This window comes from Schistocerca gregaria, chromosome 1, assembly GCF_023897955.1.
Source record: "Schistocerca gregaria isolate iqSchGreg1 chromosome 1, iqSchGreg1.2, whole genome shotgun sequence".
Lineage (NCBI taxonomy): Eukaryota > Metazoa > Arthropoda > Insecta > Orthoptera > Acrididae > Schistocerca > Schistocerca gregaria.
In genome coordinates, this window is record NC_064920.1 from 791121524 (window position 1) to 791148275 (window position 26752).

At 45.9% G+C, this 26752-nt stretch overlaps 1 protein-coding gene across 2 annotated transcripts in view; it reads right to left on the reverse strand.

Annotated features, from left to right (window-relative positions):
- Positions 1-26752, reverse strand: part of LOC126269699 (transcriptional regulator ERG homolog) — a 291748-nt gene that overhangs the window by 71779 nt on the left and 193217 nt on the right. For both annotated transcript variants that reach the window (XM_049974012.1, XM_049974011.1), the window contains 2 exons: positions 22934-23123; positions 3691-3899 (listed from right to left, as the gene is read on the reverse strand). In XM_049974012.1, coding sequence (XP_049829969.1) covers positions 3691-3899; positions 22934-23123 — 399 coding nt within the window. The remainder of the gene's footprint in view (positions 1-3690; positions 3900-22933; positions 23124-26752) is intronic.

Below are 26752 nucleotides of genomic sequence, written 5' to 3' on the forward strand. Positions count from 1 at the left end.
ACACAGATAATTCAGTAAATTCAGGAGGAGCAGATATGAGAATGAGAAGATGTTAAAGAAATGTCGTAGTGCTGAACTTCGGAGAATTAAAAAAAAGTCGACAAATAAAAATAATAGTATCTGAAAGGAAGAAAACCTTGTCTCTCTGAATTTATTTCTACGAATATAGGATATTTATATTAATTATGGGAAGAAGCAAACTGCGTCAATGTCCCTACTGTCTAAGTCATAAAAAATTTTAGTAAAAAACGTTGACAGTTGTAAATGGTAGAATAACAATATAAGCGCGTAACTCCAAGAAGACCATGTAAAGTTTCAAGTTGTGGAGTCTAAGGTGCAACCAGTGTGTGAAATCAGTGGTGTTGTGTTAGTCGAATTCTTCAAATGTACGCAGTCTATCATTCATTTCTTGAAAATAATATCGGTAACTTGACGCAGTCACAAGCACAAAAGGTTCGGGAATAACTCGATCAATATGATACGATATTTTTCAAACTAGTCTTGTTAGCAAAGAAACTGAATAAACGGCACGGTGTATTGAACACATTTTAAATCGTAAATTATGCTTTAATTTCCAATAGCGAATGGCTGTGTGTCAACGGTATGTGATGACAAGATCGTGCACCCATCTTTTCCTATCTGTACTCGTACCCCACAGATTCAGATTTGTGAACTGTGGAATTCGCAGTCTTTAATTTATTTGTGACAGATAACCGAATTTGGCTTTACAGCCATCATTAAATTTAAAAAAAAAAATGCGGTGCAGAGTCCTGTGTGCGAAACTGACCTCATTTAATGATCAGATCTGTAGTTGGCCTGAAGCGCACTTCTGTGTCTGTTACTTCATCTCCGAGACTATCGGAAATCAAACTGCACTTGAGCTCCTGTCAGAAAGATATGAATATCTGGAATATTTGTCGTAGACTTGTTCTTTTCTTTATTCTTCATTAAGAAAACGTTTGACTGTAAAAATTGTATTAAATTTTTTTTATTGTTTTTGTAGGTGCCGACGATACTATTCAGACTGCGTGTCGCAGAAAACAAGCTGGCAATGCTGTTCCCAGAAGTTGTTTTATGAATATATTTGGCTGAGTCTTGGTTTCAGTAAGGGGGAGAAATTTTGTATTTAAAAATTCCTAACTGTCCTTTTGTCTACCGGAGAAGGTTCCTCAATGGCTGAGGTCCATTAAGAAAGAGCATAAGGTCTTTCTTACTCTGCTTACGCCAATTCAATGAATCTGTACGCCGATTATTGAGAAAGAAAACTTTATCATTCATGACTATATGGAAATAGGTATCGCAGAAATGTCAACCTAATGTAGTCAGCAAATAAAGAAGAATCTAATCTAATAAGACCAGCGTTATGTACATTAAGGCTATTGCTAACCGTTACTACTGTGACGTTTCAGCTTATGGTACAAGGTAATAATTCTAAAAGAAAACAGTATTACTCGTCTTGTAAATAAAAACTACCTTTTCTTGATACAATGTATTTTGTTTCTTACAGACGCGTTTCGCGTTTTACTTTAAGGCATCTTCAGTGGAATCTAGAATGATGCAGTTTTGTTTTGATATGCGATATTTGTTGAGTGTAAAACGTTCAAGTCTTGTTTTTTTACGTAAGTAAGTGATTAGTTACAGTTATTCGCGGTCTTGGCTGGCATCTGCGTTTCCTGTCATCTTGCCACACGCTGGAGGTCGCACTATAACTTCACTTACGAAAAATAAGCACGATTTCATGTTACTAACTTTTTTTCTTCACAATTTACGTATTTTTTGCGCTAGTTGCTGTACAGCCGTATTAGTCTCCTGTCACTAGGTGTAGGTATTTTAAAGAAAACTGTGATTTAAAAAGCGAATAACTGCAAATAATCGCTTATTTACTTAAAAAAAGACGTGAACTGTTCTATAATCGTCAAACATAGCATTTCAAAACAAAACTGTGTCACTCTAGATTCCACTGAAGATGCCGTGTAGTAAGCGGCGGAACGCGTCTGGAAGAAATAAAATACATTGCTATTACACTCCTGGAAATGGAAAAAAGAACACATTGACACCGGTGTGTCAGACTCACCATACTTGCTCCGGACACTGCGAGAGGGCTGTACAAGCAATGATCACACGCACGGCACAGCGGACACACCAGGAACCGCGGTGTTGATCGTCGAATGGCGCTAGCTGCGCAGCATTTGTACACCGCCGCCGTCAGTGTCAGCCAGTTTGCCGTGGCATACGGAGCTCCATCGCGGTCTTTAACACTGGTAGCATGCCGCGACAGCGTGGACGTGAACCGTAAGTGCAGTTGACGGACTTTGAGCGAGGGCGTATAGTGGGCATGCAGGAGGCTGGGTGGACGTACCGCCGAATTGCTCAACACGTGGGACGTGAGGTCTCCACAGTACATCGATGTTGTCGCCAGTGGTCGGCGGAAGGTGCACGTGCCCGTCGACCTGGGACCGGACCGCAGCGACGCACGGATGCACGCCAAGACCGTAGGATCCTACGCAGTGCCGTAGGGGACCGCACCGCCACTTCCAAGCAAATGAGGGACACTGTTGCTCCTGGGGTATCGGCGAGGACCATTCGCAACCGTCTCCATGAAGCTGGGCTACGGTCCCGCACACCGTTAGGCCGTCTTCCGCTCACGCCCCAACATCGTGCAGCCCGCCTCCAGTGGTGTCGCGACAGGTGTGAATGGAGGGACGAATGGAGACGTGTCGTCTTCAGCGATGAGAGTCGCTTCTGCCTTGGTGCCAATGATGGTCGTATGCATATTTGGCGCCGTGCAGGTGAGCGCCACAATCAGGACTGCATACGACCGAGGCACACAGGGCCAACACCGGCATCATGGTGTGGGGAGCGATCTCCTACACTGGCCGTACACCTCTGGTGATCGTCGAGGGGACACTGAATAGTGCACGGTACATCCCAACCGTCATCGAACCCATCGTTCGACCATTCCTAGACCGACAAGGGAACTTGCTGTTCCAACAGGACAATGCACGTCCGCATGTATCCCGTGCCACCCAACGTGCTCTAGAAGGTGTAAGTCAGCTACCCTGGCCAGCAAGATCTCCGGATCTGTCCCCCATTGAGCATGTTTGGGACTGGATGAAGCGTCGTCTCACGCGGTCTGCATGTCCAGCACGAACGCTGGTCCAACTGAGGCGCCAGGTGGAAATGGCATGGCAAGCCGTTCCACAGGACTACATCCAGCATCTCTACGATCGTCTCCATGGGAGAATAGCAGCCTGCATTGCTGCGAAAGGTGGATATACACTGTACTAGTGCCGACATTGTGCATGTTCTGTTGCCTGTGTCTATGTGCCTGTGGTTCTGTCAGTGTGATCATGTGATGTATCTGACCCCAGGAATGTGTCAATAAAGTTTCCCCTTCCTGGGACAATGAATTCACTGTGTTCTTATTTCAATTTCCAGGAGTGTACATTTTTGTTCACAAGTCGAATATATCTGTGCTTGCTCCGGATGATGGCCACGCTAAAAAAACTTGTGTGTAAAACAGCCTTGTTTGTAATAAAATGATTATTTTTCAACCCAGACTTTTTTCTTTTTCTTAAAACTTGTAACAGTTGCTAACGTGATTTCACATACAACAGAAATATTCAGAGACGTGAGCAATGGTAAGGTGTTGCAGAGTTGGTGACGCTGCGAAGCGGCGAGCGTACGTACCCGAGGAGGAGGGTATGGCGGCGTGCGGGCTCATGAAGTTGAGCTTGGTGCTGTGGTGGTAGCTGGACATGAAGAGGTCCGACTGGTACTTGTAGGCCGCGGGGTCGGCCGCCGCGGGCTGCGTCGCCGCCGCCAGGCCCTGGAAGTCGAACTTGTAGGCGTACCGCTTCCCGTGCACCTTCGTCATGATGTTCTTGTCGTAGTAGTACCTGCCGACACCACGCGGGCAACACGCTGTCACTCGCAGTCACTGGGCACCACTGTCTCACTGTCGGCGTCGTGCGCCACTGTACTCTCTGTACATTTAGTTCAAAATAGGCCATCATATATCATAACAGTAGTGACAATTCTTCTCGCTCAAAAGTAATTGGTAGGTCTAAGTACGTAAGAATAAAGCAAAACCGTTTTGCAATCTGAAGAAAAAGTCAGTATTTGGATGCATGCACATGGGTTTTGATCACAACAGCACATCTATTTGTCATTGAATCCACAAGCTTATGTAATACATCAATTAGGAATTTTAACCGATCGTCCAATAAGGCAGCAGAAAACCTACCTATATTTGAGGTTCATCTACGACGAACACGTCGATCCAATCCGTCCCAGAGGTGTTCAATAGGATTTAGATCCGGGATAGCAGTTACGTGCAGCTTATCAAAGTTTTGTGAAGTGCACTGCCAGGAAAAAAAAAAAATCTCAACATCAAGAAGGAGTTGTGCGTTATAAATGAAAGGTGGTAAGCGTGTTTATACATCTGAAAGACGGTGTCTATTCCGATTTAGAGGCAGGCGCGTACGATTGAAATGGTTCAAATGGCTCTGATCACTATGGGACATAACATCTATGGTCATCAGCCCCTAGAACCTAGAACTACTTAAACCTAACTAACCTAAGGACATCACACAACACCCAGTCATCACGAGGCAGAGAAAATCCCTGACCCCGCCGGGAATCGAACCCGGGAACCCGGGCGTGGGAAGCGAGAACGCTACCGCACGACCACGAGCTGCAGACAGTCGCGTAAAAGCGGCGCTGGTAGTACCATTAAGAGGATTCACATCAGAATTGCCTTAAATACACGCCGTAACAGTCGTGAGCATTAGTTACCTTTGAGGTTGGACGTGGCGAGTTGACGATAGTAAAGAATGCCTTTAAGGCGACAAGGAAGTCCTTATCAGCACGTCACTGAGTACGAACGAGGTGTGTAACAGGAGTACGACAAGCTGGATATTTATTCTGCGACACTGCAGAAAGACTTGGCAGGAATGTAGCCACTGTACATGATCGCTGGCTGCGGTGGTCACGAGAATGAGCAGTCGCAAGAAGGCCGGGCTCCAGACGGCCTCGTGGCACTAACGAGAGGAAAGACTATCGTGTTTGGCGTATGGCTCTGGCCCATCGCTCTGCATCTGCAGCAGCAATTAGGGCAGCAGTTGACAGCACAGTGACGTAAGTAACTGTTAAAAATCGGTTACTTCGAGGACAGCTCCGAGACAGTCGCCCTGTATCGTGCATTCCAGTGTCCCCAAGCCACCGCCATTTGCGACTTCAGTGGTGTCAAGAGAGAGCTCATTAGAGGCTCATTGGAGGTCTGTCGTGTATTCTGATGAAAGCTGGTTTTCCGTCTGTGCCACCGATGGCAGTTTGTTGGTTAGAAGAGGGCCAATTGAGGGCCTGCAACCAACCTGTCTGTGTGATAGGTATACTGGGGGCTAAGCTTGGAGTCATGGTCTGGGCTGCGATTTCTTATGACGACAGAAGCGAGCGCATGGTTATCCCAAGCACCCTGACTGCAAACTTGTACGTCAGTCCGATAATTCGACCAGTTATACTGTCATTCATGAACAGCGTTCCAGAGGATGTTTTCCAACAGGATAACGGCCGCTCACATACCGCTGTTAACCCAAAATGTTCCACAGAGTGTCGACATGTCTCTTGGTATGTTCTATCACCAGGTCTGTCTTCAGTCGAGCACACATGGGACATCATCGGACGACAACTCTGGCATCATCCAAACCAGCATTAATCGTCGCTGTATTGAGAGCTAAGTGTAACTGTCATGGTACTCCATTCCGCAAACTGACATCTGGTACCTGTACAGCACAATGCATGCACCTTTGCATGCTTGCATTCAACATACGGAAGATTACACCGGTTATTAATGTACTGCAATTTGACATTTGCAATGGGTTATATCGCGTTTACATTGAAACGGTACTGTGTGTACCGTTCCATGATAAAATTCGATGTTTTGCAGTCGTACCTTCTTAAAAGGACAGCATCATCGACAGATATTCACGGGTGCGGCCACTTGCCGTTTTTCTCTCAATCGTAACGCGGCCCCACCGCGGGCGAAATGAAACTCCCATGATGTAGGATGGAACGTTGATTTATTATGTTGTAGAATATTTATTTAATGTTTATACGTTCACGCACGTGAAATATCCTTTACAACCTATTCTCATCTTTCCTGAAGCGATGTCAGCCATTAGTTTAGAAGCAGACAACTCTTGGTAGACTGTAGTAGTGCCAACTTTGTTTCCTTGGGCTTGAGTGGCCGAGATCGACCACAGGCAAAACTTTGTCAAAGAGAATGTGAGAACATAGGGTTTAGCGGGGAGAGATTGGTCAGGCTACCCCGTCCACCGAATACCAGAGGCTCTCGGGAGCTCCGCCATGGTAAGGAGCTGTTTTGCGAAGAAAGGGTAAGTGAGTGGACGTGCCTTCAGCATGTTCGTCTCGATTGGTAATGAAAAAAGGTATTGGAATAGTACATATTTTTGACTGACCTACTCTTTTTCATCACAGCGATGAATAGGCAAACCAATGATTCCGTTCATGGTTATTTTGATTATTATCTGCTGTATGATTTTTGTGTATGGAGATTGATATATGTATGTTTTTGTGTTCAGGCCACGTGGTAGGCAACGTTAGGCTCGGATAGCGAAATTGTCCATCTATACGATAGAGTTAGGTAACAAACCGTGTGACTTTCAATTTATTTGTGTGTGTTAGAAATTTTCGAAGGGTTTATTGGTTTTTAATGTGTGTTTCCTGTGTAATACGAATAGGGACCACGTGCTCCACGTGTGACGAACTAGTAACAAGGCAGCTACGCTCACCTATAGAGAAACTCTAGTAGAAGCAATAGATTATTTAAATAAACTGCTACCGACGCACGGTACAGGCATTTACACAGTTTCAACCGTTTGATTAAAATCTTGTAAGCATTGGGAAAGCCACTTTGAACCCACGTGGCCATAGCCACCACGTGAACATGCAGTATCCTTTGATACTGGCTACATTCTGACTGACGTTGTTATACAGTACAGAACAGGAGTATAGAAAAGACAGCTTCATCGTCTAAATGTCAAGCCGAGTCTCTGTCCTCCCCCCATTTGCATGCTAGTATTGAATCTGCGCACTAGGTGCAAGCTTCAGCTCTTGTCTATCCTGTCGTATGTGTTTTAATATTAAAGTAGCGGGAAAATTACTAGTGGCTGATGAGCTGCAATCCCGTCTGTTAAGAATTCCACCATTCCCAGAAATAGCGTGCGTGTTGCGTGCAGTTGTGTAAAATAATAAGAGGCCTCCCCTCCACCTAACATTATATTAAATTATGAAAGAAATAAAGCCAATTTACTCAGAATAACTTCAGTATGCTATGCTTGAACAAACCCGATACCCCTTTAACAATTATAAATATTAATGGCACAGACTGCCAATAGGTATGCTGCGTTCTATGACGGAAAACTCTTTCATTGATCTCTCCAAAAGAATGCGTTGCGCATTATTCGTGTTCATATCCACACCCATAGAGGGCTGTAATACAGATGAAGAAGGTTTCTGAGTACCTGTGACAGAAAAAAGTAAAATATCCCTAAACATACCTGTAACTAAGACTAGGTAATTTCCACACAGCCACATGAAGCCAACGTCTGCCAGAATCTGTTTCAAGTAATATACCCCAAGCGACGGTCCCTTTTGAACAGTACCTGTGATCTTGCATTGTTAAGCACTTAAATATGTTGCATCCAGAAATCTCATACTCTACATCAATTGTTTCTCGGCGTTGTGATTTGATTTCGTCAGTGTACTTGTTCAGTGCTACGCCACTACGTCCAGCTAAGGGGTGCCACCGCCGCCGCTGCGTCGCGAGCTGACCGAGACACGTGCCTCCACCGGCGGCCATCGGAAGACGCGCGCGGCTGGCCCGTTGTGCCGGCGGCGTATCGGCGTATGCAGCGGAGCAATTTCCTGGCGGCGTCGCTTCCGTCGCAATTAGGCGGCCACCGACACCAGGGCAGGGCCGGCCAATCACGGCCGCTAACGAGCGCGCCGTATTTTTCGCGCCGCGGCTTGTTTATCTGCAGTTGGTGCGCGCCGCCCCCGGGAACGGCCGCTTCAATCCGATTAGCCCGGCTAATGGGCAATCAAGCGGGGCGCGGCCTGCGTCGGACTGCGCCTGGTCCTACGCGCGCGAGCCGTGTGCAGCCGGGCCAGCGGCCGCGCCGTGATGGACTTTTAAGTGCCACCTCGCGCTGCCACGCCACCGCTGGGCCGCGCGACTTATTTCGAGAGCACGTGTCGCCCAGGCAACTTTTAAGCCTTCGAGTGCCCCTTGCTCGACCGCTGAGACTAATAGCATCCGGATGCGACTGCTTCGTTCCCCGACCGGCGCTGGCAGTGGACGATTGGATGTCCGCCCTTTTTAACTTTCCCCCTACGGAGCTCTTTTCCCCTTCATCTCCTCCATCTGTTGAGCATTCGTATCTATAACATCCGATTCGCATCATTGCTACTTCTTATACTCCTCTCTCAGGCTCCAGGAGACTTGTATACGAAATGAAACACGTTATGAACCTCGAAACGATTTCGAATTACGAGGGGTGTTCAATAAGCAATGCAACATATTTTTTTATCGGCCAGTTTCGGTTAAAAAAAATGGAGAATTTGTTGTGGAACACCTTCAGCCCCTACAGTTTCATGAAGTTTCGATAGCTAGCGGAACTAAGCGTACCGCTCAAAATGGTGTCTGTAACGGAGGAGTGTCCCAAGCACAGAGCTGTCATTGAGTTTCTTTTGGCGGAAAACCAGAGCATCTCAAATATTCGTAGGTCCTTGCAGAATGTCCATGGAGACCTGGCAGTGAACAAAAGCACGGTGAGTCGTTGGGGAAAGCACCTGTCAACGTCGCAACAGGGTAGCGCAAACCTGTCCGATCTCCCACGTGCACGCCAGCCACACACAGCTCCGACTCCTGCAATGTTGGAACGTGTGGACCCTCCCATTAGAGGTGGTAGGTGCATCACAATCGAACACCTCACTGCACAGTTGCACATTTCTGTTGGTAGTGCTGATACATTCGTCCTCCAGTTGGGGTACTCAAAGGTGTTTGCCCGTTGGGTTTCTCGCCGCCTAATACAAGACCGTAAGAGCAGTGAAGGACCATCTATGAGCGCTTGCTTGCTGGTTTCGAGGCTGAAAGTGACAACTTTTTGTCCTCCGAATAAAACATTCAAAGCCACACAATCAGCCGATAAAGTCATGTCAGTGGTCTTTTGGGACTCTGGAATGGTTGTTCTGTTTGATATCCTCCTTCATAGTGCGACGATCAGTTCTGAAGTGTATTGTGGTACCCTCGGGAAACTGAAGATACGACTTCAGTGTGTTCGTCCCCCCCCCCTCCCCCCCAAAAAATGCATAAGAACTTCTCCATGACAATGCAAGATCTTACACACATCTACGCACCCGAGAGGAGCTCACGACACTTCATTGGACTGTTCAAACACCTCTACAGGCGGGACCTGGTATCTTCCGGCTTCCATCTGTTTGAGCCAGTGAGGCATGTGCTCTGCGGAAAGCAGCACGTGGATGATGGTTAGGTTATTGGTGCAGCAAGACGCTGGCCTCGAAGTTGACCGTTAGAGTGATGCAAGGCGGTCATATAGGCCATCGCAGTAACATAGCGCAAGACCGTCGCGTTGATCGGAGGGCCTTGTAACTAAAAGAGTATGGAATAATATGGTGTTTTGCGATCATGAATGAAACCAACTTGCTTCCAGGAAAAATTGTGTTGCATTACTTATAAAATGTCCCTCGTATTTATGAGTCAAATGCCTCATTAATTAGCCACTTGGGCTGCTTTGGTTCCCAGCCTAAACAAATCGCTAAAAACCGTTTTGCATCACCTACATTCCTGTAAACATATGCCACATTAGATTCAAGCGGAGCAAAGAATGAAAGACTAGAATCTACTGTGAAGTAAAAACTAAGCAATAACCAAAATTACAGCAATCTGTTTGAAAGTGTGCATATGTGAAACCAAAATCTAGGACTTGGTAACATTCCGCAACGTGTTTCTCCAGCCGATGCCGTGCAGTACGTTACTTTCATTGTTGTCGACGATGACTCTCCTCAGGACATCCAGTATCTGAGAGGAGCTCGTGCGACGACGCACTCAAAGTTCCTCCTGGTCCGGAGAATTATCAGCCCCTTGCATGTTCCACTCCACTGGTTAATGCCCACTGGAGACAGGTGTTCGCTTGCTGGGCGCTGTGTATTTGTGTATTATCGTCTTGAAAGACGAACTCGTAGGACTGGACATTATGTTGGATGACCCTGTCCAGGAGCTCCACATCCATCAAATTACCCTCGTTAGCGTTGAGGGGCATCGGACACAAATCTTGACTGACTCAACTTATTGAAGAAACTAAGCAGCTTCATGCCTAAGAGATACGTTGGTATCTCGCTACCTCAACACTCTTCTAAGACGAACGTCAGATGTCAGATAAATATTTCAAATTTTGCAGTGTCAGTGATCCTGGTCCAATTTTACAGTTTCCTTTACCTGCCTTGTTCGGGTCCTTTGTGCTGGGGGATTTGTACGTTGTTCGTAAGAAGCGACTGGGACATAAGCGTATCGTGTAAAGACGATTTCGTACTGTCGGACTCGACACAGCCCTCCCATTTGCCCCAAAAATGCAGAGTGCAATACTGTTGAATTCTTCTCTGGGTGTGTGTCAGCCATATTTATAGGCAGCAGCCATCAACTGGTTTTGTAAACCTCAGGCGATCACTACCAAGCAATTCTTCAGAGTTTTATAACGAAATACGCCTACTCGATGTTCAAATTTCGTTACTTTGGTATATGCCAATTCGTCGGCGGCCAACTTCCGATGCTGGAACTGCCCTGTGATGCAGTCTGTGACCCTTCGAGGTATGTTGACAGACCGAACGGTGTCCCAAGCTCCATTGTGCCGTCGACGGTTGGAGACAAAAGTGCTCCATTAAAATGCACTGCGAATGGAGATTCGGTTTCAGTTCGACTGCGCATGTCGCTGAACGCACTGATTTTCTGTGGTCAAACGAGTGTCGTGTAAGAGGTTTCCGATTTAAAAAAAACGCAGACACACATAAACTGTGCAGTTCATAACGCTGGCACAAAACGGTTTTTCAGCAGTTTACATACCATCTTAACTGATATAGGAAAACAGGCAATCTCGACCTCTCTCCTACCTCTTTTCACGATCGAATGTATGCACTAGGCGCGATACGGAAACTGCACCAGTGCCGCTGTCACATTTCAGTGAAAAAACAGTCAATAATAGGCATTCACGACTGTTATCATGTTATGCTAGTGGCATTATTCTGCTTAGTGGATTGAATCTGTGTCTGACTGCCATTACAAATGAAGACTGCCCCACTAACTTAAAGGTGTACTATGACGTGGAATGAATCTTCCCCTCTGCAGTGGAACGTACGTTGTTCCAAAGTTACCAACCAGATTAAAACTGTGTGATTGACTAGTACACGATCATTGAAACTTGACTTTTGAGGACAAATATATATTCGGAAACTGTTAGAAGTGAAGCTATAAGAACAGATCGTGAGTCTCGCTTGGACAGGTCAGTCGGAGTCGGTAAGAATATTGCCTGTGATAGGCAACGTTCTGGATTCATATCCCAGTCCGGCACAGGTAGTCTGGAGTAGTTAGCACGACGAAAAGGATGATCTTTGATTTTGTAAAGTACATTAGTCAACTTAAACATTATATTAAAACTACCCTTTTCCCCAAGACTTTGCCAGCATATGTGGCTGAAGACACTTCCCTCTACCCCCTTCTCCCCCTTCTCGATGCTCATCTCCTCCTTCCTTCTCTGCTTTGTCTGTCCATGTCATCCTCCCACTGCTACCTGTGTATCTCCTTCTGCCCATCCTCTCCCTCTCTCTTCATCTTCTCCTCCCGTTCTCTCTATCCATTTCCTCCTCCCCCTTCCCTCTGACTGTACTCTCCTTCCCCTCTACCTTTCCACCTCTGCCTCCTCCTTTTCCAACTGCTCACTACCTCTCTACACCTTCCACTTGCCCCATGCATCTCTCCCTCCTCCCCCCTCTCTGTCCATTTCCTCCTCCCCCTCGCTCTGTTCATCCCCTCTTCTGTCCATCTCAATCTCTCTCTTGCTATGCTCGTTGGTATGTGTAGTCTCTGCAATAAAGTTCAGTAAAGCAGGCTGACACTACTCCCACAACATGCCTACCATGCAAGGCAGGCGAAACACCAGGGGATTGAAAAGAATCACTTATTTTCCCCTGACATACAATGCAGAATGATAAAGCAGGCTGAAATTGCTCCAACAAAACACATGTATCATGGAGGCAGCCTACATGTCAGTGCCCAGGAAACCATTTCTCGCCACTGATATGTAGGCTACCATGCAAAGCACATTGATTTTGTAGGCCAATACTGTTCCCACAAAACATGCCTGTCATGCAAGGCAGCCTATATGCCCCCCAAAAAAATAAACACATTTTTGCACATATCTTCCTCCTTATTGGAGATAGGAGGTTATAACCGCCACAATGCTGATATGCATAAGACCTGATCCTTCCTTCTTGATATCGATCCAGGGGTTTTGGAGGAGATCCTGGAGATACACTCATGTACTCTGCTTTACACATATGACTGATTATAGCTGCAAGTTGGAAATCTTTCAGTTTAGTTTAAATCCCATTTTATTTTAAGTCGTAATGTGCTATTGGAAATGTTTCAGCAACATCATTCGACCTTGTCATTAGTTAGGACACATATATGAGGAAGTTTTGCTGAAGGTTTGTAGACATTTTAAATTGATGGTTACGGAGGCTCATTCATCCAAAGCATATCATGTAAAGTTAAGTTTAATCCCAAAGTTGCCTGTTCAGTATACTGATCTACAGACTACAGTGAATGGAACACAGTCAGTATATAAAAAACGTGGTATATTAAATAAACCTTATCGACCTGTGTCAGCGTTTAAGGACGTAGGAAATGAAGAAAAGAGGGCACCTCTTTCGCAGAGACAATGAGAGTCCCTTAAGCAACAGACATGTTACTTGATACCTAACAGACATCCTGAATATATTTTATTGGAAAGCACGAATGTCATAGTCAGAATGCTTAGAAAGATGTGTCAGCAGTCCGTGGTCTAGAGGCTAGCATTGCTGCCTCTAGATCTCAGGGTCACACGGGTTCGATTCCCGGCCGGGTTGAAGATATTCTCCAGTAACTGACTGTGAAAAACATTGGACTGTGTAAAAATTGTGACTTCGTACAGTTGCTGATGAACTCGCAGTTGAGCACCCCACAAACCAAACATCATCATCGTCATCACTTAGAAGGATGTATTACAGTTCTTCCTGTGTTGAAATTGTAAGAGCCGAACCGGTGCACTGAAGTAATGGATACGAGTAATTTCAAGATAGCTTGTCAATAATAACTGCAAAAATGGAGCTGCCTCATGGGCGTCTCTCTCAGTCGCTCGTTCTGACAAACTCATTGCCCACAGAAAACAGCACCTCGGGGCGCAGGCATAACGAGTCACAAAACAACAGTAATGGTGAAAGAACTAGGTCGGCCATCGGTACCCTAGCATCCACTAGGCAGTAGTGAAAGCAACAGCACGATATTCAGAAAACAAGCAGAATATTTTTCTTATTCATATGTGTGCATTGTATCATATATTCTTTCATTTAATGAAGACACTCAGTAATGAAGGTGATGGGTTAACCTCATTCCAATCAAAATTTGGGGGTAATGAGGCAGGAAATTGTGAGAAAAAGACTTTCACTCTAATGGTCATTACATTAATGAGATCGGTAACGAGAACTTTTAGAATTCTTAATGAATGGCTCTGCTTTGGTCATTATGGAAACTTTTTTCCTTTCAGGTGCCTTATGCGTATTCAGTGGATAAAAGGACCAACTCAGTTTTGAAAGGATTATTTAAAATGTCTAATCAGAGCTACGGATTTCCATACAAATCAATAAGATTTTAGTGTTTACTGTGACACAATAGAATACGTATTTTGCAGCAAGATGCAGTATTACGTACATCACACTGCACGTCAGTGACTTGTTTCAACTTTAAATTAAGAGCTGTAGACATAAACTTCCACGAAATTAACGCGCTAATGATGACGACGACGTCTTTGGACTCCCGACTGAGAAAAACTATGAGCCTTAAACAGCCAGTAGTACTATTAGTGACTAGTGCTACGAACTCAAGACATAGGTAAAGCAATATCTTCCCGTTGTTTGTTATAGTTACCTATGATTATAAGAGGCAATGGTGTCGTTCATTCTGCGGTAACAGAGACAGTATGCTTGGACACGCAGGAAACTGTTTGGTGTAAGGTCTATAGAAAATTTTAGGCTTTGGTGTGACAGTACAGCAGGTCAGGAATTTTAAAATAATAGCCTGTTTTATTTTCAATGACAGCTGAGTTTTACTTAACGTGGAGAAAACTCTCTGGAGCTTGCAGCCAATTCAAGTGGTTTAAAACGCAAAATCTTTCGGCTGGGTATTCCTCCGTTATTGTCAAATGTCTTGTGGCTGTAGCTGACGTCCTTATACAGAGTGAATATTAATAAAACCGACAAACTGCAAGGACGGATTCCTGACTGGAAATTTAGGGAAAATGGTCCTATGTATATGTGTATGGAAATCCATCGATGGCGCTGCCGAATAAACACTCCACGTGCGGTGTATTCCTTGTGAGTTGCAGGCTGTGTAATTAATGCAGCGTACTGTAAGCGGCAGAATGATCCGGTATTCATGACGGGAAAAAGTTGAGATTGTATTTGCGTACGGCGAAGCAGATGGAAACAATCGGGAGGGGGCACGAGTACACCAAAGCAAGTAGTCTCAAAGACATCAACCGCATGAGACAACATTTGACTCCCGTTGTGGGCGTTTATTTGATCATGAGGTCTTTCAGACAGATGGACGTGCAGAGAGGCGGCGGACTGTGCGTACACCGGATTTGAGGAATTGGGTTGTACAGTATTTAGAGACGCGCCCTGGTACAAACTCGAGGCCAGTGGTCAGCCAACATGAAGTAGGCCTAAGTACGATTATGTGTATCCTGCATGACAACCGCTACTATTCCATCACCAGCAACGAGTGCAAGGAATACCAGCAGGGGATTTCCCTCTACGGGAAGGATTTTGAAGATGGATTTTGCATCATACCATTACAGTTATGGGATTTCTATCATCAGTCCTCTTTTACGGACGAAGCAACCTTTACCAGAACTGGCACCATCAATCTGCATAATCGTCATATATGGGCTACAGAAAAACCTCGGGAAATGCTTGAGGCCTCTCACCAGCATCAGTTCAGCATCCATGTTTGGGCAGGGACTCTTGGCGATTACATACTTGAACCGGTCATTATTCCACAACGTCTCGACGGAGGGTTCTGGGCTTCCTGTGGAATGTACTGCCTGGGCGGCTTGGCAATACGACAGGTTACGTTGTTTCTTCATGACAGAGAACCAGCCCACTTCCACATTACGGTTCGGCAACAACCTAACATCTTCCCCAGACATTGGATATGTCCTGTAGCATGGCTTGCTAGATCACCGGACTCAAGCTATTTGGACTTTTACCTCTGTGGCACATGGAAAACGTTTTGTATGCTGAATCGTTTCCTGATGTGCAAACCCTTCAGCAACGTGTTCACCATAGCTGTGACGCTATTCAGAGAGACGCCGAAACGTGCGGAAGTGCAGCAATCGACGACGCCTGTTGTGACCTGCTCCAGATGCAGCTCTGTACTGTGTTCCGGGACGATTTGTTGTCATTGCACGCACATTGTGCATTTCCATACACATGTTACAGAACATTTTTTCGTCATTTTCCAGTTACGAATCTGTCTCTGCAGTTGGTCGGTTTTGTTAACGTTCACCCTGTATAGCCGCGATACAACCTGTGACTTCACGTGGTGTCACGCCGAGCGCCACATAATATAATGTTTTTGCTACGAGAGCACTGCGTCCGCTTCATCCTTCCGATGGCCGGGGCCCAAGCTGTGTGTAAGTACAGACCGCCGCCTATACTGGAGGTGTCGCCAGAAACGTTAGTCCCGATCGCTTATATTATAATGCTACCCGTCAAAGCATTTTTCCGTTTAACAACAGATATTTCGTCGAACTCAATTAGGCGTTCGTTTTCCACAGCATGTTCTGTTGCCGCTGATTCCTCAAGATACCGTAGGCGGAGACAGCTCTCTTGATCCATACGGCGCTGTTCAGTTGTGCCAGAATGTGTCAATCATACTCGTAAAACTGTCCACAACCATACCGTATTTTGTATATTCTTGTCGGCTGTGGTCTACATCATCTTTCATCGACATCATGAGCTGTGAACCTTTTGCTGGAAGCCTAAAGCGTGAATCGCTCATATGCCTCTTTAGGAGGCGGCTAATCTTTACGCTTGGATATTAAAACGATTATCATTTCAGTTCAACCCACTTATAAGTAATTCAACCTACATTCTGAAAGAATTCAGAAATCTTATTTTTATCTTGTTTGTAAGAAAACCTCGTGTAAGGTGGAGAAGCGACTACCAGCGAAAATGGTTCAAATGGTTCTGAGTACTATGGGACTTAACATCTGAGGTCATCAGTCCACTAGAACTTAGAACTACTTAAACCTAACTACCCTAAGGACATCACACACATCAATGCCCGAGGCAGGATTCGAACCTGCGACCGTAGCGGTCGCACGGTTCCAGACTGTAGTTCCTAGAACCGCACGACCACACCGGCCGGCGACTACCAGCAGTTGCTGGCATTCCACGCCGGCGAGATCGTGGCCTGTCGAGAATGCAGTTAATCGCTCCGCGGTATTACTACTGCACTGGTTTTAGAAATGTAACAGGAGCGCCGTACTCAACGCGATGCAGGATTTTAACTCCCCCATGCGACTAGCGCCCGCGATGACAGACATATGAGGACTGTTCGCAAAGTAAGGTACGATTGTGAAAAAGACGAATGTTTTATTTGCAAAAGTTAGTTACTCGTTCCAGCTATTTCACTACACAGTCGCCGCTTCGACTTAGACCTTTGTGATAGCAATGTACCAACTTCCCAGTACCCTCGTCGAAGAAGGTAGCCGCCTGTGCTTTCCGCCAGTTCTCTACAGCGGTCTGTAGCCCGTTGCCTGTGCCAAAATGTTGTCTTCATAGTCAGCGGTTCACGCAGGCAAAGATGAAACTCAGGCGGAGCCAATTACGGGCTGTATTGTGGGTGATCAAACACTTGACATCAAACATGGTGCAGAAGCATCTCCACTGGCCTTGTACAGCGCGTCCGTGAATTGCCATGAAGAAGGAAACGCATAACAATTATGTTATGTGGGCTGCACGGCATCAGGCAAAATCTCTCACAACGCCCTCATACTTGGTGGGAGACATTATTTTCTAGGCATCTTCAAGTGCTGATTGTGCACGTAAAATTGAAATTAGGAACGTCACATTATCAACGGGTGCACCTCCGAAAGAATCTGTGCGAAGTTTCCATTTCGCGCCCGATCGTACCTTGGTTCAAATGGCTCTGAGCACTATGACACTTAACATCTGAGGTCATCACAACCCTAGAACTCAGAACTACTTAAACGTAACTAACCTAAGGGCAGCACACACATCCATGCCCGAGGCAGGATTCAAACCTGCTACCGTAGCGGTCGCGCGGTTCCAGACTGAAGCGCCTAGAACTGCTGGGCCACAACGACCGGTGATCGGACTTTACTTTCCGTATAACACTCGTACGTTCGCTCGATCACGGAGGATCGTAGCTTGAATTGAGAAAATGGGTTGGTTTGCAGCAAAACAAAAGCGGTGCGACAACGTCCAGAGTATCATGAACTGTCAGGATGGGGACCATTGTTGAGTAGTAGCACGTAGCCATTTCAGACAAGTCCTGGTTCGGCGAGAAGCATCACGATCCATCTGTGGACGCTCCAATGACAAGGAATGTTTCTAGATTGTATTCATCATAGTCATACTCGACCATCAACTGGAATGATGGTATGCGGTTCTCGTAGCCAGTAATTAGGGCCAAAGTCATTGTATTTCTGGCGTATTAGAGCTGGCTGTTGTGCTCTTCGGGGTGTCCTCGAAGTTCTTGCAAGAAGATTACGCAAGATTTCGTATTACCTGTCTTGTCCTGATCTATCTACATATAGAGGGTGTTGGACTCATTCTCGACCTCTCTCATCCAATGAAAGAGTCTGACCATGGGTTACCCAGAGGCTGGTACACCATCGCTCAGCAGCCACTATGTTTGGTAAACTCTGTTACAAAGTTCAAGCAGCATGGAATGATGCACCCGTATCTGTCATCCAAGCTCAGTTCGATTCGTTGCCCAACCGGGGAAGAACTATGGTTGCTGGCAGAGTCAGCAGCTCTGCGTATCAAATTTCGCACCATGTGTACCTCCAAAACAACTGCAAACTTAATCACGTACTCTTCCTACTATACTGTTTATTCACAATAAGTGATATTTCGCTATCTGCAATACTTCCTGGCGTCACAATTTTAATGGCCAGCAGTGTATCGTGGTCAAAGTGATGATGTGACAAGGTAGTTAGCCGCCCGCAGCATAGGTCAGAAGCGCAGCGTCGCCGCATGTGCCGCAGCAACAAGTGGAGCCCACAGGGCCCTCTTCGGTCTGGATCAGCGCACCCTGCCGCCACACCGCATACCAATGCCGGCTGCTCTTCACTGCGTCCTCCGCTTCTCTGCAGAGAGCTGCAGATTCACGTTCCTGTTCTACACGCCCTCAAACTGGATGGCAACCGCAAGGGCTTCATTGTGCACATGTGGTATTCCATAGGCATTTCGGTGTTTGTCATGTACACACCCTAACTCGCAAGACGAAAATATGAAGCTCTCATTAGAAAGTAAACAGCTTATAAACGTATGACGCTGTGCGTTAACTTTCACCCCTCAGCGGAGTGTGCGCTGATTTGAAACTGCTTGTGAGATTAAAACCGTGACTAAAACCTGGGACGTCTGCCTTCGGCGCCAAAGTGCTCTACCGGCTAAGATATCCAAACACGATTAGCGACCGGTCCTCAAAGCAATACTTCTGGCAGTGCCTATAATCAGTACACACTCCACTACAGGGTGAAAATTCATACTGGAAACGACATAAATGACAGTTTTGTTCAAAGACATTAATTACAGTGCAGTCACCGCGATTTATGAAGGTTCTCTGGACATTAGAAAAGACGGCACATAGTTCTTAATAGGGTATGTGATCGTCACGTACAGCAACGATGCTCTGCAAGCGTCCTCTTGCTGGCCAAAGATTGGTGAGGAGTCCTTGTGGTTGGGCGTTCCATTTCTCCACCAGAGCGGTTGACAACTGCTGTGCCGCTATTGGTGTATTTGGATGTGCTGTGACATGTCTCTTCACCGCATCCCACATGTGCGCGGTGGGATTTAAGTCGGGGGAACGGGCAGATCAGTCCACTCGGCTAACATCTGGTTCCCACAGCTCCTCCAACTGCGCTCTCCGATGTGGTACTCATTGAAATCCATAAAAATGGAATTGCAGAGTGTAAATCTGGAAAGACGCCGATGTATAAGGAGTACAGTGTCATAATAACGTTCACCGGTTCGTGTACCGTGTTCAAAGTTTTGCAGATCAGTGCATCCATAAGCATTATGCATCCCCACACCATAACACCCCACCAGTAAAACGATCATGTTCTACCATGCCTCTGGGTGCATTTCGTATTCCCACCTTTAGCCATATGAGGATGCATCTAGAATTACTAGTTAGACTGAACTGCTCTCATCTGAGAAGAGTACACAACAGCACTCTTCGTTAGTCCAGTAGCTACGCTTTTGGCAGCACCACAGACGCTACCGCTAATATGCTGGTGTCAACGGAACACAACGCGCTGACCGTCAATCGAAGAGACCACACCCATGCAGTCGCTGTGCCACTTTGGCGAAAGATTTGCCTGCTTTGCAGCCGTATCAAATGTGGTTGCAATTGCAGCTGTTGTTTAATGCGGATCTCTTATTGTCCGTTGCGTTGTGTAGTGTCATCTGTTATTGCAGTTGACCGTGGTCGACAATCTCTTCTCCATCCCACGCAAGTGAAACAGTGCTGTGAGCAATACCAAACTCTCCGTCATACTATGTTCTTCGTCTATTTTCCCAGTGTCTCTTTCCGTAGGAAGGCAACCAGATGTTGTCTCCGGGCCATTTTGGAATGAAGTACAGCACCATACTGCTCCGTAATTCCTCTCTGACCGATACACACTATCTTTTCCCGTTTCCTCAGCTGCCTCATATTGCGAGGCCAATCCCATTTGGCTATGCGACGTCCAACTTTCTTTGTACGACTGGAGACCTCTCGCAACAAGCTCCGTCACTTTCATTCATTTCCAGTGAGTGATTGGTATGTTAGCTTACTTTATCTATCTGTTCCTTAATTTTTTCATAACAGAGTATTAATGTGTCACTGAGAACAGTAAGACACGTTGCTCTAAGCCGTATAGCTGAAGATGTAAGGGTCCTGTGCTGTAGGAAGAAATTGAGTGTGTAAAGTTTGATGATGGTTCTGTATTTCTGTTAAAGACAACAAAGGACTTAGAACATAATGTGAATGGAATGGATGGTGTCTTGAAAAGAGGTTAAAAGATAAATATAAATCACAGTAAAACGAACGTAACATGGAATGTGTTGTGGTTGGCAGGAGAGCCAACACCGTATTACTAAAGGAGGCCGAAATGCTCGCGTCTCAGCTCACGCAGGCTGGCGTGAGGTCTGGAACATGACAAGGGAATTAGAATTGAGAAAAACGGACGTAGCTTGTGGAATACTTAACTTTAATGCTTTAATGAAGAACGTCGCTTGTGACAGTACATGATCCACAATATCAATGGTAACTGAATATGGCGCCTTGCTAGGTCGTAGCAAATAACTTAGCTGAAGGCTGTGATAACTATCGTCTCGGCAAATGACAGCGTATTTTGTCAGTGAACCATCGCTAGCAAAGTCGGCTGTACAACTGGGGCGAGTGCTAGGAAGTCTCTCTAGACCTGCCGTGTGGCGGCGCTCGGTCTGCAATAACTGCTAGTGGTGACACGCGGGTCCAACGTATACTACCGGACCGCGGCCGATTTAATGGCTACCACCTAGCACAGGGCTGGCCAGAAATTCTGCACGCGTGCAGTGCTCTTGCACATGTGCACGCCGCAGCCGTCAGCGTTCATGTAGTGCATGTTTCTACGCACAGATGTCGCTCCTCTATTACACAAAGTGCGTCATCGACACCTCGTATGTATATAACAACCTGGGTTGTATCTGTAAGATCTGTTGCTTCATCGAGCGCAACAGAGATAGCAACAAAGTATTTAGCCTTATTTATTAGCTGCCTGTGCAGATCGGCGGCCATAGCACTGATACGTCTTGTCACTGTTTGTTTGGATAGACTGATTTCTTGAAACCTGCTAACGTTCGTGAGACACACAAGTTCTGCAGCATCAGTCAGCCACCCTTTCACAAACTGCCCTTCGGAAAAATGTTTCCCACATTGTGCAATTCTTAATGCGATTTTAAAACTTTCTAGCAGTGAAGATTTAGTTTGGTTGTCATTCTGAGAAACTGAAAACAGTACATTGTACACCCTACAGTAAGACAGATATAAATGTAACACAAGAAACTAAGAGTTCAAGAAGTTTCAGTTACTTTGACGTACAGTAAAATCGAGTTGATGTGCCTCATCCATTTTCTGAAGGACATTTAATTTTGCTTGCCGTGTTTCACTGTTGAGTACTCTACACTCGTCTTTGTGATACGTACTGTAACGTCTTTCAATTGAAAACCTAGACTGGACGCCTATTATTTGGCGGCACAGCAAACACTGGGAGTTTTCACCAATGGCAACAAAAAAGAATTGCAGTTCCCAGTCATTTTTAAACGACTGAGAACACAGATCTCCCGTCCTTTGCTTTTTCACAGTACCTGACATTTCTCAGTACTTCTCTGTTAAGGTTACGGTCACCAGAGCTAAACGAGACTGGGTATGTTGCGCTCTCACTTGTACCACATAAACAGGGAAGCGGAGACGCCGCCGTTCATTTAGGACACATGTCTAATAACAGATGTCGCTGTCGCTCGCTGTCGCACACGTGCGCACATGTGCAGCACTTCCGCACGTCTGCACACTGTGCAGCGTTTGGCCGGCTCTGACCTAGCAAGTATGGTGTCTGGCGGTGACACCACAGAATGTATGCGACTTAATACAGGCAGTGATGACGGAGTTGCTTTAGAAAATGAGACGCTGAAAATTAAAGAGTTTTGTTAACAGAACAGTAAAATGATGGCGGTAGAAGTAAAGGAGATATAAAATGGAAATTGGGAAACACAATAAAATCAGAAAGAGAAATTTGTTAAATTCTAATATATATTTAAAGTTTAGGGAGTCTTCTGAAAGTATTTGTGCAGAAGTGTGATAAGTACCAGAGACAGGAGGAGTGTGGAAGTTATTGTAATGTGGCGAAAAAGAAGAATAGAGATTATATGGATAGACTCAGTAAGTGATAAAGTGGTACGACATCGAACTGGGGAGAAAATGCCTTTATCGCTCAGTTTGCCTGTAAGGGGGATACTTTGATAGGAGGCATTCCGTGGCATCAGCCTGTTGTTGGTGTGGTAATGGATGGAAGGGTGGAGAGTAAAAATAATAGAGAGAGTCTAAGGCTTGAATATACTTGGCAGGTCGAAATGGAAATTATGTAAACACGTAAGACTTGTAAAAGGTAGAGTTGCGGCGAGAGCTGGGTCAAACCAGTCTTTGGACGGAAGCCACAACAACAAAAACAAGAACAACAACAACAGCTATGACAGTAAACAAGAAGAAGAAGAGGAAGAAGAAGGCGGGCAGGGTGCGGCTGCTGACCTGAGCGCGCGGCTCAGCTTGTCGTAGTTCATGTTGGGCTTGCTCTTGCGCTCGCCCCAGCGGCGCGCCACCTCGTCCGGGTCGGTGAGCTTGAACTCGCCGTTGGTGCCCTCCCACGTGATGCAGTTGGCGTTGCTCGAATCGGACAGCAGCTCCAGCAGGAACTGCCACAGCTGGATCTGCCCGGAGCCTGCAACAGCGGCGAGCGCTCAGACCTGCCGTCCACCGTCGCCACCTACCGGCTCACACTCGACTCTAAATTTATGGACAAACTGACACGTAAGTAAAAGAAAAGATCAAATCGGGGACTTCGGATTTCGCATAACCTAAACCTCTGCAATTTTTCCATGGATTCCTCCTTTTTTTCCATTTCCTAATTTTTTAATTTATTGCTATTTCAAATAGATCTACCCTGTTGAATCCTAAACGCAAGTACTTACAAAATTAAGGTTCAGTGTATTGTAACCCAGGATTGCTCAAATTAAAATAACGAAGTTACTTTGAGAAAGGAAAATGACCAATACAACATAGTGAGCACAATAAAACGATATGAAATGAAATTAGTATTAAACCACCGCAAACTACATTACACAAAGTGAACCCCATCTATGTACTACTATTTTATTTCTATGCTTCTATGTTCAATTCTTTTATCGTTTCGCTAAGACTTCGAGTTTCTGGTTGTGCATTGTAACTTAAATTGCTCCTGCTATATCTTGTCCACATTGTCTCCGGCACTTCAGCACTCTTCATAAGTCCGTGTTGATTGGTGCAGTATGATACTGAACGCTGCATATTATTTATAAAGCACTGAACAAATAAATACGCGTTGGTGACATTTAAATAGAAACTGACATGTGTCTATGGCAGGACATCGGCAGAGGAAATTCCAGAGTTATGTTTTCGTGCAGTTGTGCCATAGCTCTGGTGCTCTAACAAAATTATATCATATTCTCTTCCAACCAGGCGCTATGTTAACAGAAAATATTAAAGAACTATTTGTCGTCAAAGAGGCATACTGTTTTTCATATTTTCTGCCTTGAAGATTATTTATGCTATATATCTGAAGCGACAAATGAAAATTTGTACCAAGGCCGGGCTTCAACCCGGGTCCCTCGCTTAGCATACAGATGCACCAACCGCTACTCCAGCCTGGCACAGTGACTTTGCATAGCTGCACGGTCTACCCTTGCGTGCTTACTTCCTCAGTCTAAACCCCCATTCACACCTCAGCCCACACGGTATTCCCCCTAAACTCGGACAGCACTACAGAGGCTTTCCAAGTGTATTGCAATAGTACCTCAGTATCGAACGAAACGGGGAATCCTGCCTGAAACCCAGGCATAGCTGCTACAATCAAATGAAACTATATGGTCCCAGGGACCCTTCCAAGTCTCAAAGATTTATGACATATGTATGCAGACTGAAGCGACGAACAAGAATTCGTATCAAGGCCAGGATTCGAAGCCATGTCTCCTGCTCACTAACCATATGTGCTAACCACTACGCCAGCCTGATACAGAGACCGAGCGAGGTGGCGCAGTGGTTAGACACTGGACTCGCATTCGGGAGAACGACGGTTCAATACCGCGCCCGGCCATCCTGATTTAGGTTTTCCGTGATTTACCTAAATCATTTCAGCCAAATGTCGGGATGGTTCCTCTGAAAGGGCACGGCCGACTTCCTTCCCTATCCTTCCCTAATCCGATGAGACCGATGACCACGCTGTCTGGTCTCCTTCCCCAAAACAACCAACCAAGCTGACACAGATGCTTCGCACAACTGTGCGGTCTACCCTATCACACATCCCTCCTCAATTCAAATACCCATTCACAAATTATTCTCTCAGTACAGAGCTCCGAGAACTGGCAAAAGCCGACCGATGTGGCCGAGCGGTTCTAGGCGCTACTACCTGAAACCGCGCGGCTGCTACAGTCGCAGGTTAGAATCCTGTCTCGGGAATGGATGCGTGTGATGTCCTTAGGTTAGTTAGGTTTGAGTAGTTCTAAGTTCTAGGGGACTGATGATCTCAGAAGTTAAGTCCCATAGTGCTCAGAGCCATTTTTGAACTATGGGACTTAACATCTGAGGTCGTCAGTCCCCTAGAACTCAGAACTACTTAAACCTAACTAACCTAAAGACATCACACACATCCATGCCCGAGGCAGGATTCGAACCTGCGACCGTAGCGGTCGCGCTGTTCCAGACTGAAGCGCCTAGAACCGCTCGGCCTGACGTAAGTGATAAACCTGCTATGGAATCTCTAGTGCGCAACGAAACGGCTTGAGAACAGATGTGGAGCAGCGCCTTTCCGGATCTCTGTTAGATTCATGGCAGATACGTGAGCTGCCGTCGATTCCTCCCCACGCGACATGAGCGCGGGCAGGCACACTCATCGATGTCTCCGCAGTCAGACGCCCCCGCAGTAAGGGGACGGTCGGCCAGGCCGCGGCGAGGACAATGGCTTCACGGGACCGGCAAAGAGGCTGTTGCTAAGCTAATGGACGGCGCGCCGGGGGCCGACAAAGCGACGCCCAGGCCAATGACTTTTTTCCCAACTTTTCCCTCCGCAACCCTCGCTTTCCGGCGACCCCTCGGGGCGGGCCCGGCGCCCTCCCCTGCTGTCACGTTACTGTTTGACGCTATGATGGAGTGTAAAATAGCAGAAATGATTGATCTTTTACGTGGGCACGAATTCTTACTAGTCCCATCTACTTGCTACACAAAAGGCGTGCCTGGAATACGTTCGCCACTGTTTGCTGGTATTTCTGTCCCTCCCGTCTCTTCAGAGCCGCTCAAAAATTCGATATTTCCCAAACACCCTACAAAAGTTTTGCCTCTGATTATGCTAATTACTTCGACGTAGAGTGCTAAAAATGAAAAACTTTTGTCGGAACACGAAAGGAAAATTTTCTATGAATTCGTAAGGTTCAAATGGGTCTGAGCACTATGGGACTTAACATCTGAGGTCATCAGTCGCACACACGCGAGACAGATATAAACCTAACTAACCTAAGGACATCATACACATCCATGCCCGAGGCAGGATTCGAACCTGCGACCTTAGCGTTCACGCGGATCCAGACTGAAGCACCTAGAACCGCTCGGCCACAACGGACAGGGAATCCGTAAGGATAATTGTGTTTGAAGACTGTGTCTTACATAAAGCGCCTTCTTCGCATACGTTTGCCCGTTGGTTCCAATTTCCTCGCGTTCACATTTTGAGCTATGTTAGCGGCCGATGTCTTCCGTCTTGTTCCCTTCACCGACACAGGTATATCTGACTTTCATCTTCGCAAGGAAAATGTCATAAATTGACAAATTCAATGACGTCGTCGGTCATGAAAATATCTCAGAATTCTGAGACAGGAAGGTTACCAGACGTGTTTTGCACAACTACCAGTAGGTGTGTACTCGTAACACTGCCCCATCTTGTTGAAACATTCTTTGTAAAGTTTAAAAACTTGTGCAGCGCAAATGCAGAAAATGAATACATAATTTAATAGTAATGATTCAAAATCATTGTCATTGTGATCTCTTCGTGCCTGAAAAAGTGGAGCCCAGGTACCGCTTGAGACGAAGCTACACAGTATTGTGTCACCTTGCAGCTCTGTAGAGGACGTTAATGAACTCCATTGCCGTTGCTCATTATTGTAACGAAAATTTTGCTCGGTCTCGTAACATGAAAATGAGCTCCTTAACACCCACGACTGTTCCAGAATTCATTTCCTACGTTTGTAATAATAATTACCTGTTGACAGAATGTTCAGTATTACCGGTGAACGTTGTTTGTCACTTCTTTTACGGCGTTCGGCTTCT